A 19,182-nucleotide genomic window follows, 5' to 3' on the forward strand; every position below is an offset into this window, starting at 1 on the left:
TACAGCGAACTAGGACTTGCAGCTTTCTACCGGCACCTTGGAGACTGATCCTGCCACAGCCGAGTGGCAGCAGGAGCCCCCACGCTGGCAGGTGCTTTCAGTGACCTTACATGTGCACTTGAACAGTCTCACTCCCTTGGCCAGTGCTGAGCCAAGAGGAGACCGGTGCTCTCGGAAGAGATGTGCATAGTGACTCAGTTTGTGAGGGGGAAATCTCTGTCAATACATAAGCAAATAAGGGATTGCTCCATCTGCCAGATGTCCTTGTTACACTGAGGAGGAACCAGTCCATCTACCCCATGACTGTGCTCTGTGATATCACTCCCCAAAGAGGCTGTTGGATTTGGGGTTGTGGTATTAAGTGTAGCTAGAAGAAATCTGCCCAGAGTCCCAGGAGAAAAGGCCTGAGAGAGACCTCACCCAGTCCACCTAGTCCATCCTATACTTATGTCTTTCCCCATCTTTGCCAAACCAGTTCTTAAAAGACCTCCAGGAACAGATATGCCACAATGTCCCCAGACAACCCATTCTAGTGAGTCACTAATCATTACTGTTAGAAATGGTGTCTAACCTGCTGCATTTAAGCCTATTACCTCTTGTCCCATTCATCACTGGATTGCTCCATTCCTTTCTGCAACAGTCTTTTACGTACGTGAAGACTGCTCAAGTGTCCCACCACCTGCTCAGCAATGTCACATTGATCTACCTGTTGGACCCCAGCCCACTCAGAGCAAACATGCTGACCTTGTATGAACAGGCAACATGGTCATCTTTTTCTCCATTTGTCTCCAGTCCTCTTCCCGTGTCCATACGCGCTAGTGTTCCTGTGGTGCCACCTCAGCTGACTCTCTAGTACATATACCTAGCAGGGACGACACAAAAAACATTAGCTTTAAGAAGACCATTCTGCCCTCCTCATGCCAAATACCATGTCCTGACAGGCATCCAGGCAAATACAACTGAATTACCATTCATCATCTGAGCTGCCAAAACTGATTCCACAGATGATCTTTCAGCTGTCCCAAACACAAATTAACAGTAGCAGCTCAAGCCACCTTGCAGCTGTAGATGTATGAGCTTAGCTTCATCTCTTCTCTCCTTACTTTCCCTCTTCTGTACCTGCTACAGTTCCCTCCGATCAGAGGGTTCCTGTTGGCTCTTAAATGCACAGGAGCTGCAGAGGCTGCCAACTTCCATAGCTCACAGATAAATCCTGCTTATGGTGTGGCTCCACAGAAGACAAATATTGGGACACAAAATTTTACCTGTTTCTGTAGGGAAGCAACCGTCTTCTCTAGTTCAGCCACAAGGGACTCGAGATTCTCTCTGGAGGAAGGGCTTGGAGAAGGCACCTCATTTCTGGAGTCAGAGATAGAAAGCAAACAGGATAATGGAAGCGTCAGCTTCCTGGACTGGAGAATCATTCTGCCTTCTCTAACATCAGCCTTAGATTAAGTATCAAATTGGGCACAGAAGGGCTCAGAGGCCAAGAGATGCCAACCAAACAGTCACACAACTGCGTGATCTGCCTAAATCCCCTGGCTAGTGTTATGTGTGGTTGGAAACAGTTTGGGGGATTTTCAAAACCTGTCCCTAAAATGGTCTTCTCTGTCATTCTCCCAGGACTGTGAAGGTGCAATGGGACAGAGGATCAGCAAGGTTATTCACATGTCCTCTCAGTAAGACAGAGCTTCATCTGGTGGCTGTTCAAACAAAAGAAAAAGACCCCTACTCCTGTTGGAGGACTTTGGATCAAGCTCTGCATTTAGTTACTGAAACGCTCCTGATCTCCAGGCTTCAGTGCAGAATGCCAATTCCAAAAGCCTGAATGGACAGAGTTATTACAAACTTCTCGTACTCTTCAGAAAGCAGAGGTATAAGAAATGGATCTACCAGACCTGGGAAATGTAGGCTTGTGCTTGGAAGGGTTTTCTTCTGGGTAGCTGAATCCGGGAGATCTCTTGCTTCGGAACCGCTGAGAAAGAGCCTTGAACTGTCCACGTGTCTGGCAGTCTTGGGAAGGAAGGGAGAATCTGGAATGAGCATTCATGCTTCAGGCAGAACCGTTTGGCTTGAACTGTCTGTGAATAAGGCAGCGCTACCCTCTTTCACTGTCCACCCTCGACACATCAGTTATGCTGGAGAGAAGGAGGCAACAAAGGTGCATGGGGCCTGCATCCTGCATGGATTACCATGCCTTGGCTGGACACTTGTAGCTAGAATGTAGCACAAAGGGACCAGGGCAGGATCTGCTGTTTAATAGCAGTTTTACAGACTCCCAAATGGCACGAAGGGGATCAGGGGAATGAGCATTCATCAGAATCAGGGGGCTCTGCGAGCTGCCTAGAGGCTAACAACAAACCAAAAGATGTTACAACTTCCCCACATTAATAAACTGGAGGATTTGTTGCCACAGGGTGTTGTGGAAGCAGAAATGGGGATGGCTCAGATAGGATAGCAAGAAGATAAATCCACAAGTCATGATTAAATACAATGCCCTCAATGTCGTTTTCTAGCTCAAAGTTCCTCAGCCACTGTACAGTGTAGGGACCACTGTGCCCATGCCCCCTTTTATTTTCTTCCTCTGAGCATGAGCTTTTGGCTGCTATGAGACAGAAGCCCTGAACTAAGTGGACCTTGGGTCAGATTTGAGGCAGCTATTTTCCTCTTTGCATCCATTTGTCTCACACATGGCTCTACTTCCCACAGAGAAGTAATGTGTGTCATTAAACCAGCTCCTGACATGTCATATAAAGTGACAACATAATGGGAATGCCACCCAGAATCATCCCCATGTCAGTCGGTGCTAGAATAGCCTCTCTCCTACCCTCACAACAATCCTGCCACAAGCGGAGATCCACTGCTGGAATCTCTTCACAACCAACCATGCCCTGCGGGTATGATGCCACCTGGAAGACATCTCTCTGGAGCTGCCGAATGTGGTCACTGTTGTCACAGATGATACGAGCAAGGGATGTCTGTCTGATCTGAGTCAGCTGCGCTGGCGTGAAGACTCCAGGATTCTCGTACCAAAATCTGCAGGATTTGCAGATCATAGCATGACTCAAGAGTACAAGATGATGACAGAGAGTGAGGCTGAGAGGGAGAAGAGTTGCCCTACATCTGTGTGACAGCACACAGACCCCTCAAAAGGAGCTTCTATTCCAGTTTCCCATGTCGTGTTAAACTGCAAATGGGGCCTGCCCTGTAGGAGGGCTTCACATAGCTATGAAGATGGTCTCTCATGAATCCCAGTGAGCTGCTGACCTGAGCTGCAGAGTGACACTGCTTACTCCAGATACAACCCCTTGCAGGGGAATCCTGAGGCTCAGACAACTCTACTGTAGCAGTTAGGACATGGGTTGGTGGGCCCACAAAGCACCTGCCCTAAGTGCATCACCAGGACAAGAAGAGTTGTGTTAGCATGAGCAGCAAATGGGAATGAGAAGGAAGCTCCCTGAGAGACATTATAGCATTTTCATGAGACATTGGACATATCTTGAACCGTGTCAGATGTCCTGCAGTGGAAGGGAAATCATTAAATTAGGAAAGGATTGTTACTGTTGCAAGTCCTTTTGCAAATACACTGGACAGAGGAAGTATCATAAGAAGAGGAACAATCAGAGAAAATCACAGGTTCTGTTCCCTCCATGTTTCCTGCAAGGAGCAAATCTCCCCAAATAGAATACCAAAGACTTTGGGTTGACTCTAATGACAATACCTGTCTCCATCCCTCAGCCTTCTGAACTGTGTTGTTAACAGGCACATCAGTGTTGGTCCAACTCTGGTACCAGGGACAAGATCCTCCACCATCAGTGCTGGAAACAGGTCAATATTTTTGGTAGTTCCATATAAGCTGCAGGATAAAAGATTAAAAAAAAAAAAAAAGGTAAGGGACTATCAAAAAGTGAAGATAAAAGAAACCTGATTCCAACATAGGGCTGTGTACACAAGGAACTCCTCTGGACAACATTTCTAATAGTCTTATCTGAAAAACAAGTGGAATGCCTTGGAAAGAGTAACCTAATGTCAGCCAGTGCAGATAAGATGCAATTTAGTCTCTCTGGAAAATAGCTCCAAGGCTCAATCTGCTTCCAAACTATACCACACCAATCCCTGATGACATTCCACTCAGAACCAGACTGATCACTTGGAGAGACCTAATTTGTCTTGCCCCACTCTTAAACCAAAGCTATTACCCTATCTGAACATCTGTGGGTAGTAATATCTGGGGAAGGTTATTTGATGGATGTTCTAGGAAGAGCAGTAACTTTTCAGACTGATTTTCAGTGATTGTGATGCCTCCAAGCCTGGCCAGGCTACCATACCTCCTGAGCTTTTCCCTGATTTCCAAGTTCTTTATCTCATTTCTGAGGTCCTCAAACTCCTGTGCAGATGAGAGGTTGCAGAAGACCCTGAAATCATTGTAAGGAGGGATGCCATGGTCTCGCCCTCTCTGGATGTTGATAGCAGCCAAGTCCAGTGAGACTGAGTGTGCCATCGAGAAGAGCTTCTCCGTCAGCTCCATGTTGAGGAGTTCTGAGGGTACCCGCATTTTCCCAGGCACCCCGAACAGCCCACGGAGGAGGGGGTCGATCCCACCCTCCTGTGTGATCCTGAAAGGGGAGAAGAAGGCCTTGTGCAAGGGGATGTGGCCTTGGCGGATAGGCTGGAAGGTTTCATTCAGCCGGTATAGGATGGGGTTGATCAAGGTGTGCCCAAAGCGGAAGGCAGCGGTGGCAAAGGCATTGAGGATTCCCGCATTGATGTTGGGGTTGTAGCCTTTGTACTCACCCAGCATCTTCATTCCAGCTTCCCCAAGGATCTTGGGGAGCCACTGGGCATAGGTGATATGTTGCATTTGGGCACCCACAATCTTCCGTGCCTCGTGATATATGAGATCTCCATCCCAGTGGGGATTGAGGGCCGATAGCTCATTGGCGATACGGTTGTGCTCCCGGAACCAAAGAGTGTGCATGGATGTGAGACCCAGCTGTTCATTGGCACGGTGGTCTCCTGCTAGGAAGCATGGCACAGGGCTCTCGTTCTCATCTCTCATGCATTCGGTGGGCGGCCCCACAGCAAAGGGAAGAAGGTGCTTGCCCGAGCTGGGCACAACTTGCCCCTGCTTCAGCAATCCATTCTGGTTGCTCAGATCCCTCAGCTCCTGCGACTCCTGCTCGGTGCTGCCGTAAACATTCGAGGCATCAATGTAAGAGCTCAAGTGGTTGATCTGCTCCCTGGCATAGACGGAATTCATCAGCAGTGAGGTCATCCCACTGCCACACACAGGGCTTGAGCGGACAAAGAACATGCAGCGTCCATTCCTCACACGGGGGTCGTTCGCAGGAATCATGACGGAGAAGCAAGGAGGGTCATTGCTGCACACCTCGCTGCAGGGTGCTCCATCTGAGAAACGGGACATGCTAATGGCTGCCACTGTCTGGTCCATGTCATGGTCCAGAAACTGGCCCCATTGCATGAGCATGTGAGTGAACTGGTCATCTGGGGTGATGGTCTCAGTCCCAATCATGGCAGTGGAGACAAGGCGGGGTAAAGGAAGGGGCAGGTCCCTGGAGTCTTCTGCCAAAGAAAATCCCCGGGGGAGGTTAAATCCATTCTGGTAGGCTGGCTTGAGGAGTCTCTGGAAGGCTGTGAGAGACGCACCCCACATCGGGTGCTGGAGGTTGTTGCAAGAGCCATCGTGGGTCCTGTATTTCTTGTGGAAGCAGATATCTGAGCAGTTAGGTGTACGGCGGTGGGCAGAGCAACCAGAAAGATTGGCAATCATGTTCAGGTAGTGAGGGGAGACCAAGTCATTGTAACGATAGCCTGCAAAGGTAAATGCAAAAGCAACACATCAGACCACGGCCACGTTAGCCATCTAGTTCCTGCCATCCCAAATAAGGGCTCTGATTGGAATCTGTTTCTGGGATTTTTGCAACGGGCATGAAGACCTGATCTCTGATCTTGGTATTGCTATGTGATTTATGCAAGGTAAATGAAGCAAAGGATCATACAAGGCCCAAAGAGAGGAAAAGAAGGAGAAAAGAGTTTAGTATCAACTGCACAGACATCGAAACCTAAAACGTTAAACAGAAGACCAAGCTGTGGGGGTGGTCTTGGTCTCCATTCTGCAGTCAGCACTGGGTTTATTTTTATGTCTGTCTGGGTATTACTGCAGCCTCCAGCACAACTGATCATCCAAATTATACGTGACAAGCAGCAGGGAAGCTGCCAGAGGCTGCCGGGGCGCTCCGCTCCGTGAAAGCACTGAATAAGGCTGAGTCGCGCGGATGCTGACAGGGCCACGAGGACAAGAGGTTGCAGTCCGACTAGCCCAGACTAGACCTGCAGCTTGGAGCGAGACTCCTCACAGGCTGGAATAGATCCAGACAGGCAAAAATATTTATGTGCCCAAATGTACACGATGACTAACATGCATAGGTAGAAATGTGCAGTGTATGAGACATTTCCTTTATATATATTCCTTCCACCTGCAGAGGGACTGAATCTCAGATCCATACAGGTACTTACATGCCCACCCTCTTTGGAATTGATGGGAGGTAGATGGATAAATATTTTTAAGGATTAGGGCCTTAATAGCCACTCAGGAAACCTTGAGCAAAATGGGGAACTGAACTATAGTTTCCTGAGTACCAGATTGGTACAGCAACCACAAGACCAGCCCTCCAGCTGTTATAAAAATCATTAGATTTAAGAGAGAGAATTGCAACCCTCACAATACATTTCTTGACATACTCATAACTGATCTGGACTTTTGGGACAATGTTGCACATTTTATCTTTCTGGATAAATTGTTGTTTTAATTAAATCTTACCCAGAAATCTGTTCAGAGTTAAGGAGGGAAATACATCTTTCATACCTGTGACATTCATATCCACAATTAAGCCTTGTTGCACATGTTCTTGAATCAGCTGCAAGGTTCTTTCAAAGATCTCACCCGCCCTGGCTGTTTCAATGGTATAGGGGTCCCGGGGGTAACGGAAGAGAGCCAGAAGGTCGTTGGGAGTCTTGGGGCGCCTGTTTCAAGACAATAAAAGCGACGCAGAAACACTAAAATGAGTATGTTCTTCAGAGCAATGAGACACTGCAAGCAGCAGGAGGCAGGTTCTAAGCCTTGTCTGGTGTTCAACCCCAAAATCTAGTGCATATGAACAATGTGGCTTGCCTGCATATTGCAGATGATTAAAGACAGAATATTTTTCCCCAGGAAAATGCACACATTTAATTTCCTCAGCATCTCTATTTTTTCTGCTACAGTAATGTATTTTTCACTTTTCAACAGCTGAAATCTAGAGGTTTTTGGCTTAACACAAACTGTTTATCTTTTCAATAAAAAGTTTATTTTTGGATAGAAGAGGAGGGAATTTCCATTCATGGGGAAGTCATTTTTCATTAAGAAAATGGTTATAATTACATTATTATTTTTATTCACTCTGCACTAAGTCAGTTGCATTTATAAAATGACTATGCTGATTATTTTCTTTTCTATGCACTTTCTCTAGAGCCAACTCCAGCTGATGAAATGCATGTAGCAGATATATATACTAATACCACCTTCTATGTCATATAAGACGTTTCCAAAATCCCAAACACCTTCCTGTTATGAATCTCTATCTCATTCTTACATCTACATGGTGTAGCTTCAATCTCGAGTACCTGAAACAATACTGTAGCTTTTATTTATAGATTGTCACTAATAAAATGAGATTTCAAAAAGCTTCGTTCAGCATCTCTTTTATCTCTTTTTTGCTTCACATCCCTGATCTTGGTGCTTCATGCACTTACTTGCTAAACAGCTCAGTGCGTGTTGAATTAATGGCATAGTCCACACTGCTGATGGCTTCCCGTATTGACGTGGCTACAAACATGTCACCACTCCGACCGACATCCATGGCTTCCCAAAAGAGAGAGAATAACAATTTCTTAATTTACTTTGTTAATAATCTCTCTTCCAAGCTCAAGAAAATCTACATATCAGTATGAGCATCATAGTGACTCCATTGCATGTAGAATGCCATTACCATTTGCCACATAAACAACATGAAACTTTATAACAAATATTCTGAAAGAGAAATTAACTGACAGAAAAGCTACTGTAAAACAGGTGACTTTTGGGGGAGATGTCTATGGAACACATGTATGGAGTCTGTTGCTGTAGCACTTTCCAAATGTATGTCTATTTTGGTTTGTGGCTAAAGTAGAAAAAGAAAAGGTACAAATTACAGTGGGCTATCCCAAAATAGTGCATTTTCTTCCCATGAAGGAAACTTCTAAAATTCATAAAGTTCACTTTAATGTATTGCTTATACATTGATTTTTTCCGTTCTAAAGCCTTTCTAATTCAGTTCAAATTTAGCGTTAACACATCAAACACATTTTAAAATAAAAAGGAAAGCTGTTGTTTGAATACCTTCAGAAGGAAACACTTAAATTCTTAAAAAATACTATAGAATGCAGTTTTAAAGCATTAATTAATTTATTAAACTTTGGCCAGCACAAAATGTCATTTCTATTAAGTTATTTGACCCTAAATTTCCCTTCAGACCTAACTGCGGTCCACAGATTGGAAACATGGCTCTAAATGTGACCCACCTCCCCGTCGTTCTGGGGGACAATACACAGGGCCTTTGTCACAGCTAAGCAAACCAGTTCCCATTTGGCTACGGACACAGTGCAACAGGCAGCTGGAAAATGAGGTACCAATCAGGCATAAATCATAGAAATCATCTTATGAATAATTTTAAACAACAAAGAAATTACAGATAATTCTCAGCTCCTTGCATACAATCCCTGTATAGAAAATGATATTAAATTTGTCTAATAAGCTACTCACTATTCATGCTGGTTATTCCTGCGTGCTTGAGAGATATGCCTCTACTTAAGTTTTTAACCTTATTGCTCTCCTTTGAATTTTTTCCTTATCAGTTCTTCCTTACCCTCCAAGAAGCACAATTTCTACACTTGACCTCTGGTCTGATTAGCAGAGAGTGACTCTTCTTTATTCATTACAGTTTCTTTTTAGCTTTCCCTAATACACAGAGATGTAGTTTGAAAACTAGAGAATCATTTCCCAGCCCCAAGGGATTCGGTGAATTTTTAAAACCCTGTATTTGCACCGACAATGTTGTTCTCATTCTTCCTCCCCTAGTGCGTGAGGTTACGGTCAGACAGTGACTTGCGAGCATGTTAACACATTTTAATAAGTCACTGCCTCTCAACGGAGACGCAGTAACTACAAGCACGCTGTCAGCGCTCTGCAGCGTGAGACAAAGCAGGCTTGCAGGAGGTAGCTTAAGACAACACCTTTTCCTTTGGCCTATGCAATTGCATCTCAGCTGAGACAACAGTGAGGAACAGCTGGGAGATGTACAGGGTTACACAACTGGAAGACTGTCTCATCATGTCTGAATGGCCTCTCTATAAAGAAGTTAAAGAATTAACAGAATTATCCTTCAAAGCAAAGGCATCAGTTCAGCATAACCCCTCCCTTACATGAGAGCAAGAGAAGAGAGAAGGTGCTAAAGGATCACAGGAGATACTCTACCAGTGATAGTGAGCTGCATGGTACTGGAGGTGAAGCCAAAGGGGTTTCTTGCTATACACTCGTATCTGCCCTGATCAGCCACGCCGAGGTCTTGGATGGAAAGGGTCCCATCCGGGCTTACGTGGAACTTGCCACTCTCTGTGATCTGAATACCCTCCTGTTGCATGATCAAAAGACAAAAAAGGTGTCAGTGCGCGGAAAGCCTCCTAGCATCCCAGCCTTCACCCTTCCCAGCAAACCCATCGATAGATGCGATTAACTAGTGCGGCCACCAGATGTTAGCATTGCTCTTCCAGAAAAACCAGAAAGGCACCAAAGCACATCTGATCCTGCCTTACCGAACCCACTGCAATGACATCCTTGTTCAGCTCCCGCACCCTGACCTGCCTTCAGGCACTCACTGCAAGGCAGAGGCACTGCATGCATTTCACTGCACTTCTCACAGACCAGCTGGCAGGAGTGAGTGCTGAACCCACAGGCTGACACAGAAATTTAGAGCCATATAAGCTCCAAACACCTTCAGTTTGGGGGCAATCTGAAACTGATGGATTTTGTTGACCCTGAACTGCAAATACACCAGCTTTTGCTGGCTCTGGGCAGCAACACTGAGCAACCGAAGCGCTGAGAGCAGCTGCACACTCAATCCCCATCTCTCAACCTGGCCGGCTGCAGAAGTTGCCTCAGGTCTCACGTTTTTATTCTCATCGTTAGCGTCTTTCTGCTGCCCTGTCCCCAGTCGAACGCTTACTGTGCTGCCCTCCCAGACTCTTTTCTTCAGCTCTCACTGTTGGCTGGAGCCCAAGGCAAGCTGCAGATCACCTCTAAGAGACCTCTGCAGGGCAACTGAGGCTCATGCGTTTTCCCTGTAATTTCTTCCATGCCTGACTGTGCTGACAGGCAGGGTAGGTCCCAGGGAAGGTGGCAGGTGTTGTGGCACAGCAGGCACAGCAGGGCAAAGTCTGAAGAGCTCCACCTAATGAATTTTTTAAAACAGTAGCCAAACTGCAGCGTGGTTGTGATTGACCATGGCTTTGCCCCATCAAAGCTGGAGCCAGCCAGAATTGTTACACGAAAGCATCACATCTCCCTTATGCCAGTGGGAAACCTGGAAATAAGGACAAACTACTTAAAAAGTATCTTTTTTCAGTATTTTCCAGGAATAGTCAAATAATGTTTATAACATCCTGGAAGGTCAGCTGTTTGGAAGGACATTACTTGTTTGGAAGGAAAAGCAAGAGAAAAAGGCAATCTGCATTGCCTGGCTTCAAGCTTGAGAAAAATAAACATTCTTTTAAACCATTTAAAACACAATCAGTGGAAAAGTTGGTCTTAACATTTCTTCAAGCACAACTTCTTCCATGTCTACTGCACAAAGTGATTGAGCTGGGAGAGCTGTTTAACTAGAAGGTTGTGCAGGGCCTGTGGTGACAGTCAAGCAATAGTCTCTTACTTTGACCCAGGTTATGGTGGGTCGTGGATCTCCTTGGGCAGCACAGGTAATCGTAACATCCTGGCCTGTCTCTGCCACCACATCTTGGGGGGGATGAAGAAACACAGGTATCACTGCACAACACAGGAAAAAGAGTCACCAGCACAAGAAATGCATTGAGGAAAACAGACACATCCATGTTGGAAACATCTCACTGTTATGAAATCAGACCTGCTGGGCATTTTCTGCTGTTGCAAGAGCTCTTCAAAGAGGTGTCAGTAACCATGTTCTCTGTCTCTCTACCAAGTCCTCCATAATTTACATTCATTATTTTCTGCTGCTGTTCATGTCTCGACTTGGGACAATTACATAGGAATGTGTCGGAATCCTTAAGTCAAAGACTTTCTAGAAGAGATGCTCTAGCTGAAATAACTATTGTGAATTGATTCAGGAATTGCTGTATGAGGTTCTGTGGCGTGTGTTAGGTCAGACTAACTGATCATATTGATCCCCCTGGTCTTAAAGTAATCTGGGAATTCTTCACCTGCAGCTTCACTACTTTCACATGTTTCTAGCTGGTTTTCTTCTCTACAGTTTACCATTGGTAAAATCCTAGCGTGTTTATGAAACAGCAGGGATGTTTTCTTGTTGAGAAAGATCATTTACATGGGAATAAAAAAGAAAATAAAAACATGAAAGCATTTCTGCATGACTTGTGTTTTATGAAGGCTTGATTCTAGAACACCTGAATTTAGGTTGAACTACAGTTTTGTAGCTAATCTTTAAGATGAACATATCCGAACCAGAGGTAAATCTTGACAGTAAGTAATTGCTTTTTTGCAGAATATTTAATTAAAAAAAATAGTACAATTCATTTGGTAGGTAAGCCAAAATTAAAAATAGAAAAAAAAAGAATTACCAGGAATTGAATTAATAAAACTTTATCCAAAGTCTCCAACAAACATTCTCTGTTTCCTTTTTTTTACCAAAATCATTATTCATACTAACAATTCCAAAACACATTAAAAAACCCACATCTTCATTTTTCACTCAGCTGGTCAGATATCATTGCTTATCCGATGGGTGGTAATTTGTCAAAGTAAGTCGTCATTTCTGATCATACAAACCCTGCCCTAATGTTTATTCTTTCTGATGCAGACTGATACAGTCCCTTCTCCCTTTTAATGACCACATCAGATGAGTTTCACCCCCGCAACTATATACTTTCTAGACAACAAAATAAATTTTCAAATAAGGAAAACTGAAGCAGCTTCTTCCAATTTATAGATCTTGGCACTCTGGAAAACTTGTTTTCCCACCCATTGATGAAGCTTTTATGGCTAGACTTCTGCTCCCAGGCAAAAGCGAAATCACATCTCAGGGGAATTAGGGCAATTCCCTGCCTTGTCAGACAATGTATCATTTAGCATAATATAAACTTAATGAAACCCATTTGCCAGCCCTTATTACCCACAAACTCTAGCTTTCACCAGCTTACCTCGAGGGGTCACTGACAGCTGCACTGGGAGGCTCCTTACACCGATGGCACTGATAGCATGGCATTCATATTGACCTTGGTCATGTAAGGCAACCCTCATCACCCGCAGGGTACCAGTGGAGAGGATGCTATGTCTCCGGTCATTCGGCAAAGGCCCACCTGGTCAAAAAAGCAGAGTTAAATATTTGTTATATATTTTACTAAACCAAAACACAGTTTTTGCACTTTTCAGTTTACGGACAATTTTCTTAAAATATTCAGTTTTGCTTTAAACCAAGGGGGCTGCTATTTAGTCATCTCTAATATCAAAGGGAATCTGAATCCCTTCTACGCTTTCAAGAGTGGTTTTGAGAACAAGCTATGTCCCATCATTTCTCTTCCTCTTGCCCTGTTCTTGGCATGTCTTCTATTAAAGCACTGTAAAGTTTAGTTAACCTTTGCATTGCTGAGTCACCTACCAAACCTGGTTATAAAACAGTCTTATTAATCCTAGTTCTTGTCACTGCACTCCTTTCAATATCTCTCTATGAGAGGTATTTCCTGAAATCTGGACAGGGGAATGGAACAGGTTAAAGGAGATGGAGAACGTGTTGGTGAAGGAGAATTTCAGCTGGTCCTTCTTAGCTCAGTGTCAGGGCTATTGCTGTGGAAGCTGGAATACAATAGCCATGAATTCTCCACAGCACTAAACCATTAATTATGGCTTGTGAAGCATGAGGAAAAGTTGGAGGGCCTCTGGGCCAAGCACTGTTGGCTTCTGTCCCAGAAAGCGTTAGATGGGATCAACTCAGTGGAGCCAGAGCTAACAACCACCCGAGACTCCAAAAGTTCACCACCACCTGTTGGCCCAAAGCGTTTTTTCCCTAAGCAAAAAGAAACCGCAGAGGTGTGTCAGTGGTGAACTGGTGCTCTCCTGCAACATCGTCCCCAAGAGGACAAAATCAATGACAATGATGGAGAGCTTGTGCACAGTGATACCCACCAACCTGGAGCGTCCAGACCTTGCTCTTTCGAATGAGGTTAGAAGCCACAGCAGGAGGAAGTTCAAGGCTTTGAGGGTTTCATGTGGATGAAAAAACGCACACTGCTTCCTTTCCACATGATGACTCAGGTTGTCAGAGACCTAAAAGTGTACTTTCCTTCCCTGATACTTAACATTATCCTTGGCGACCTAAGACACCTAACATGACTAGATCCGTGCTGCAGTGAGTACTAACTCACCACCTGTTATGTATCATCACTGCAATTCATTGCCCTGGATCAGCAGCTTAACTGTTCTCACCCACACCCTATAGAGGGTGGCATGGAAGAGAAAGAAAACCCAAGACAAATGAGGAAGTACCTGCCCTTGTCCAGGCAATAACAGGTGGAGGATGACCCTCAGCAGAGCAGGGGAAATCCACGCTTTGCCCCTCAGTTACCGTCTGATCGGTGGGGATAAGGAGAAACCTGGGAGAATCTGAAAGGGAAAGCAATGACAGAGCAGTAGGCAAAAATTCGCACAGCAAGCTTGAATTAATTGTCAGTTCATGGGAACAAAACCAGTCACAATGTACATGGCTTAAATACACACCCACTGACTGAGTGTTTATTCCAGAAATAACATCAGCCAGGGACTCCTCACCTTGCACTATGATCTTTGCTGTAGCCTGGATGGATCCCTCAGTGTTGCTGGCATTGCAGTTGTACTGTCCCTGGTCTGCGAAGGTGACATTCTGAATGTAGAGTCCTCCAGAGCTGGTAATGGCGAAACGGGAATCCTGTGGTAAAGGAGAGCCTGTGCCAAGTGTCCAGCTGATGCGAGGGTTGGGGTGCCCAGAGACCCCACACTCCAAGGTGACGCTTTCCCCAACCAGCACTTCAGTGTTCTGCGGCTGGATCACAAAAGTGGGCTTGGCTGGAAGGAAATTGAGTGCTTCAGAAACCAGAAGCCATGCTGCCTGACTGGTTATGGACACAAGTCCCTTGGACTCTTCATGCAGCCCAGGTAGTCTTCACCTAGCTCTTCCCTGACTTCCAAATCTTCAATGTGAATAATTCCCACAGCACTATTTCCTTCATCTCATTTTCCTCCTGTCACTGACTGCTGACATATCCTCCACTCCCGTTTTCCCTTCACCCTTGACACTTCTGTGCTGCAAAATTCTCTCCAACCTCTAAAGTCACTCCCCTGTCCCAAATTACCTCCAATCTCTAAATCCCCTACTTCTCACTCCCCTAAGAACTACCTTACAGCTCAGACCACTACGCTGTTAGCCACTCTCTGCCCCAGTGAACCAAGAACAACTTGCCACATGTAAAGCAGGGACTGAATCTGATTAGCTCCATTCTCAGCCCCCAGCACCCCCAAGATGGGCCTTCAAGAGTGTGCAAAGCTCAATTACATGGGGTGCCAAAGTAGCGCAGAACGACTTCCTGTGTCTTGACCTCCCCAGCTATGTTCTTGGCCATGCACTGGTAGACGCCCTTGTCCGACTCCTTGGTGTTCTGGATCATCAAGGTTCCATCTTGCAACAGGTTAAGACGGTTGTCATCTTTCATGTCAATCTCATTACTGAAAAACAGTCACAAGGAGGCCAAGTTTAGAGGGAGAAAAGACTGGTGTTCTTCCTACTAGATGTCAGTGGAGAGGGAAGGCTTTGCATGCATTGTAGTAAGCTGGTGTTCCCTGAAGCTATTCTGAGACTTCATGAAATTTATAGCAAGAGTTATGATTTAGAGTGCTGAAATTAAGTTCCAAATATGATTTACTCCCTGGGTGAGCCACTCTGTCTCACCACTGATTACTTATGACATTTACAGCCCATCGGGAGAGAATACTGTTCCCATACAAAAGTATTGTTGTTGTTGTCAGGACATCTAGGCTTGGAAGTTTATTCTCATTATTTACTAAAAGTAAATATAGTAATGAATTAATATTGTTATTGTGTGCAGCCATTTCTATTTGAACAAGGCTCAAAGGCCTCAGGGGGGCAAAGAGCTGTGAGTAATTCACCATGGGACCTCAACACAGTTTGGGTTCCTTTCCAAGATCTGAGAGCTGTGAAATATCTTCTTTCTTTCTACAGTGACCTGCAACTCCTGGAATTCAGCCCGTGACAGAAGGTCCCAGTGCTGTTTCCCATTTGTCCCAGCACGGAGGAATTTTGGATGGCTGCAAATGATTGAAAAGAGAGAAGGAACCTCTCTCCCCCTAGGACAAAGGCTGAATCCACTATGCAAACTAATATGCTTGCTGGGCATTTATTTAATTCCCCTGGTGTCCCCTCATTGCAGTCATACCTAGTTTGGAGAACATTTATTATCATTACCCCTCTTACAATGCTGTCATTGGGAGCCTGCCAGCATTTCCCTAACAAAACCTTCCTTCCAGGGGACTTAACTCAGCCATAAACTTTTGCTCTGTGCTGAAACTTTGCCTAGCAGGGAGTTAGCTGAGGAATCATACACTGATCATTTTTATTAATATCTGGGCCCTACTCAGGCTCCCACAGACAAGAAGCCCATAAAGCAGCTAAGTAACTTCACTTCCATAATGGGCAACTGCTCAAGCACAGAATATTTTATTGTGTAGCATTTCCCAGAAATACTTTGGCACCTAGAACAGCCATATATTTTTTCAGTGTTGCTGTATAGAACATTAATCAATATGCTGCTTTGCAAAATCCGTCTTTCAGTCAAACATAGTAGTTTTCCCTTTGAAAGAAAGGTGTTCTCCCAGCATGCTAGTCCTTAGTGAGAAAAGACCAGAGACGATAAGCATTTCAGCGGTCAATAAATGGCAAGCATGGTGGCTTAGAGCGGCATGAAATACTAATTTTTTTTTTGATCAAAAGACAATTGCTTTCAGCCTGCGGAGTATGTTTATGGGAAAGTTATAAACTCTTGGAATCCATTACAAATGCAGATGAAACATTTCAAATGCAGATGAAAACACCACTTGGATTACATGGTCACCAGAGAATGTTATTAAAAGGAAGGTAAATACAATTCATGGAATATCCATTTTTATTTTTTTATGTTGCATGAAATGGCTTTTGTAATCACAGGCAGTAGCTGAAGAGTTTGATGCTTGGTAGAAACCTTTGCTACCCCAGGGCTCATTGTGTGAGACTTACTTGTTGTGCAGCCATATAATCGCAGGCTTTGGGTTGCCTTCTGCCCTGCAGGTGAAATAAACAGTGTTTCCCAAGTGGACGTCAACATCGTGGGGCTCTGAGGTTATGCGAGGGCTTTCTGCAAAAGACCATTTTAACACAACCCATTCTAGGTAGCACAAAGATAAAGCCTACAGTCCACACCACTGGCTCCCCTAGTCAGAAGAAGTCAGTGGCATCCCCACTTGGGTCATTTTTCTGCCCCGGCAGCCTGCTGCTCTCAGCAACTGCCCGTTTCACCTGAATATAATGTCAGCTCTGCGCAAATTACACCACTTCCCTTTTGACTGAATTTTATTCATTATGTCCCTAATTCACTACGTGCTTCATTTTAAGATGTACTCAAGTCCTAAGCAAGTTAAAGGATGTGCTAAAATGGGAAGGAGTTTACGTACATGCTTTGGAGCCCTTGACCTTGATTCAGAAGAATACTCACATACTTTATGCTCACCAGTAATCCAGTAAAACCAACTGGATTACTCATAAGATTAAGTGAGAATCTGTCACCTCTCTAGTGAAAGGCCGGTGCTCTTACACCTTAGACTATAAGTCAGTGACTGGTAGCTGACTTCAGGGACTCCAGTGGTGGACCAAAACCACCACAGCCACGTGATCAAAACCGCTGATCCAGTACAAACTTGCTCTGCTGGCTCACATCTGTTAAAAAATGGTGGATTAACTTTTTGCCAGCAGGCTTCATACTGACTCAGATATCAGCTGGCTGCATCATCAGAATTTAATGCTGAATTATGTATCATTTGTCTTTCTACAGCTGGCATTATACCAGCACAAAAGCCTGATGCCAGCAAAATCTTCCCACCAGGTGCTCTGGCTAATTTGACAGACATCCCACTGTGCACCATGCCTAAACCAGAACAAATTTATATTAATGGCTAAGGAACCATGGCACCGGGTATGTGTCAGGGACAACCCTTGTGCAGCACGTCCAGGTTAAGTGAGTCTCGGTCCCTGTGCCCCCAGGTGCTCTCTCTAGACCCTCTCCTCCTCACTGGAGCTTAGCTGTCCTTTTTGGGCCAGTCCTGCTTTTTGCATGGCTGCCCTCTAAACTGAGCTAGGAAACGATCAAGATTAAAAAATTAAAATCACGGAAGAAAACCAGAATTCTAGGGAGAGTTCTTCAAAATCCAGCTGATTTCACATATCTGGCTTACAGCGTGGCCATACACACTGTCGAACTGGTATATCGAAGAGGGGTGCTATCTGGCCAGGGTGTGTGGGAACACCTCTTAAAATGAACCTTCCAGCAACGAAATATTATCAGGGAACCACAGCCAAGCTTGCACCTTCTTCTGCTGATGCCTGCACATGAAAGTCTGTTTTGTCTTTTTCTTCATGAAATATCCCGTTCTGGAATTTTTCAGAAGAAAACCTTTAATTTCAAAATGGCATTTTTCAGTGAGAAATTATCTAAATTTAAAGAATAGCAAATTAACAAATGGAATACATTACCACAGCCAAACAAAACGTTTAGCTATGTATCTACTATGTGTTTCCTTAGTTTTTTTGTTGTGTTTTCAGTGACTGAAACTCCCCCAGTTTCCGCCTTCTGTTCCACCCGAAGGACACTTTTTCTGATTTCTACTTCGGTCACCGACCTCTAAAAGATCCTTTACCGACCTACTCCACCTAAAACCCAAGAACACAACTGCCAGACCAAACAGAGCTGCTTTCCGTGGTGTCCACGCGATTGTCCGCTTTCTCGGCGTTCTACTGATCAACCCACGTGGACCTCACTGGAACTTTTTCATTTCAGCAGCCAAAGCAGACAGCAAGCAGGATCCCAGGACGGGGAAGAGGAGGGGAGAGAGATGGAGGAAGAGCTCCCAGGCCGGAGTCTGGTCTCCAGCACACCTGCACACACGGAGGATCGCCCGGCGGAGGGGTTTAACCTGGCTCACTCACCGCAGTGAAACTCTTGAGCGGTGAGGGTAACGACGGAGCGCCCGTGCAGCTCCCGCGGAGCCTCGCAGGTGGCAGCTGTCTGGATACTGCCTTGCTCCGCGGATTTCTTCAGCAGTTCAGCCAGCCACATCAAGTCGCAGTCGCAAAGCAGGGCATTGGAATCCAGCCGCCTACGAGATCGAGGAAAAGCCATTTCGTTTCCCAGCCTCCTGCCAACCCCTCTGCCTCCTGCCTCCTCCAGGACACTGCTGTGGAATAGTCCTTCAGAACGAAACATCTCTTGGCTGTTGTTCCTTACCTTCAGTTATTATATCCCAAGTGGAAATTCGAGATCTTTCATTCTGAGAGTGTTTAAATAGTATCCTTAACCAAGTCGAAACTTTTTTGTTGAGAAACTAACACAATTTATCAGCCATTCCAGTTTCAAATGCAAGTTATTCTCTTAAGCTGAACTATGCATACTTGTCTTAATTTTAGGCAAAAAAAGACACTGAAATATTGAAATTTCCCACAGGATGGAGATTTCAGCCCCTACTGAATTCTGTAAGAATGGCAGACAATGCTGCTCCTGTTAAAGCTTTCTCTGCCCTTTTACTCTTAGTTC

At 45.0% G+C, this 19,182-nt stretch overlaps 1 protein-coding gene across 2 annotated transcripts in view; it reads right to left on the reverse strand.

The window, feature by feature from the left end:
• Window positions 1–19,182, reverse strand: part of LOC106482531 (peroxidasin homolog) — a 47,873-nt gene that overhangs the window by 2,472 nt on the left and 26,219 nt on the right. The window contains exons 7-22 of one of the 2 annotated variants that reach the window (XM_013940124.2): window positions 18,579–18,748; window positions 16,617–16,734; window positions 14,883–15,052; window positions 14,123–14,395; window positions 13,841–13,957; window positions 12,499–12,657; window positions 11,022–11,134; window positions 9,572–9,728; window positions 7,813–7,921; window positions 6,887–7,044; window positions 4,329–5,832; window positions 3,722–3,856; window positions 2,828–3,036; window positions 1,899–2,013; window positions 1,266–1,359; window positions 745–862 (exon numbers count right to left, since the gene is read on the reverse strand). In XM_013940124.2, coding sequence (XP_013795578.2) covers window positions 767–862; window positions 1,266–1,359; window positions 1,899–2,013; window positions 2,828–3,036; window positions 3,722–3,856; window positions 4,329–5,832; window positions 6,887–7,044; window positions 7,813–7,921; window positions 9,572–9,728; window positions 11,022–11,134; window positions 12,499–12,657; window positions 13,841–13,957; window positions 14,123–14,395; window positions 14,883–15,052; window positions 16,617–16,734; window positions 18,579–18,748 — 3,697 coding nt within the window. In that variant the 3' untranslated portion in view covers window positions 745–766. Of the gene's footprint in view, window positions 1–744; window positions 863–1,265; window positions 1,360–1,898; window positions 2,014–2,827; window positions 3,037–3,721; window positions 3,857–4,328; window positions 5,833–6,886; window positions 7,045–7,812; window positions 7,922–9,571; window positions 9,729–11,021; window positions 11,135–12,498; window positions 12,658–13,840; window positions 13,958–14,122; window positions 14,396–14,882; window positions 15,053–16,616; window positions 16,735–18,578; window positions 18,805–19,182 lie in introns of those variants that run through there. The other variant, XM_067307691.1, reaches the window with a different exon arrangement.

The sequence above is a fragment of the Apteryx mantelli genome, chromosome 18 (assembly GCF_036417845.1).
Source record: "Apteryx mantelli isolate bAptMan1 chromosome 18, bAptMan1.hap1, whole genome shotgun sequence".
NCBI lineage: Eukaryota > Metazoa > Chordata > Aves > Apterygiformes > Apterygidae > Apteryx > Apteryx mantelli.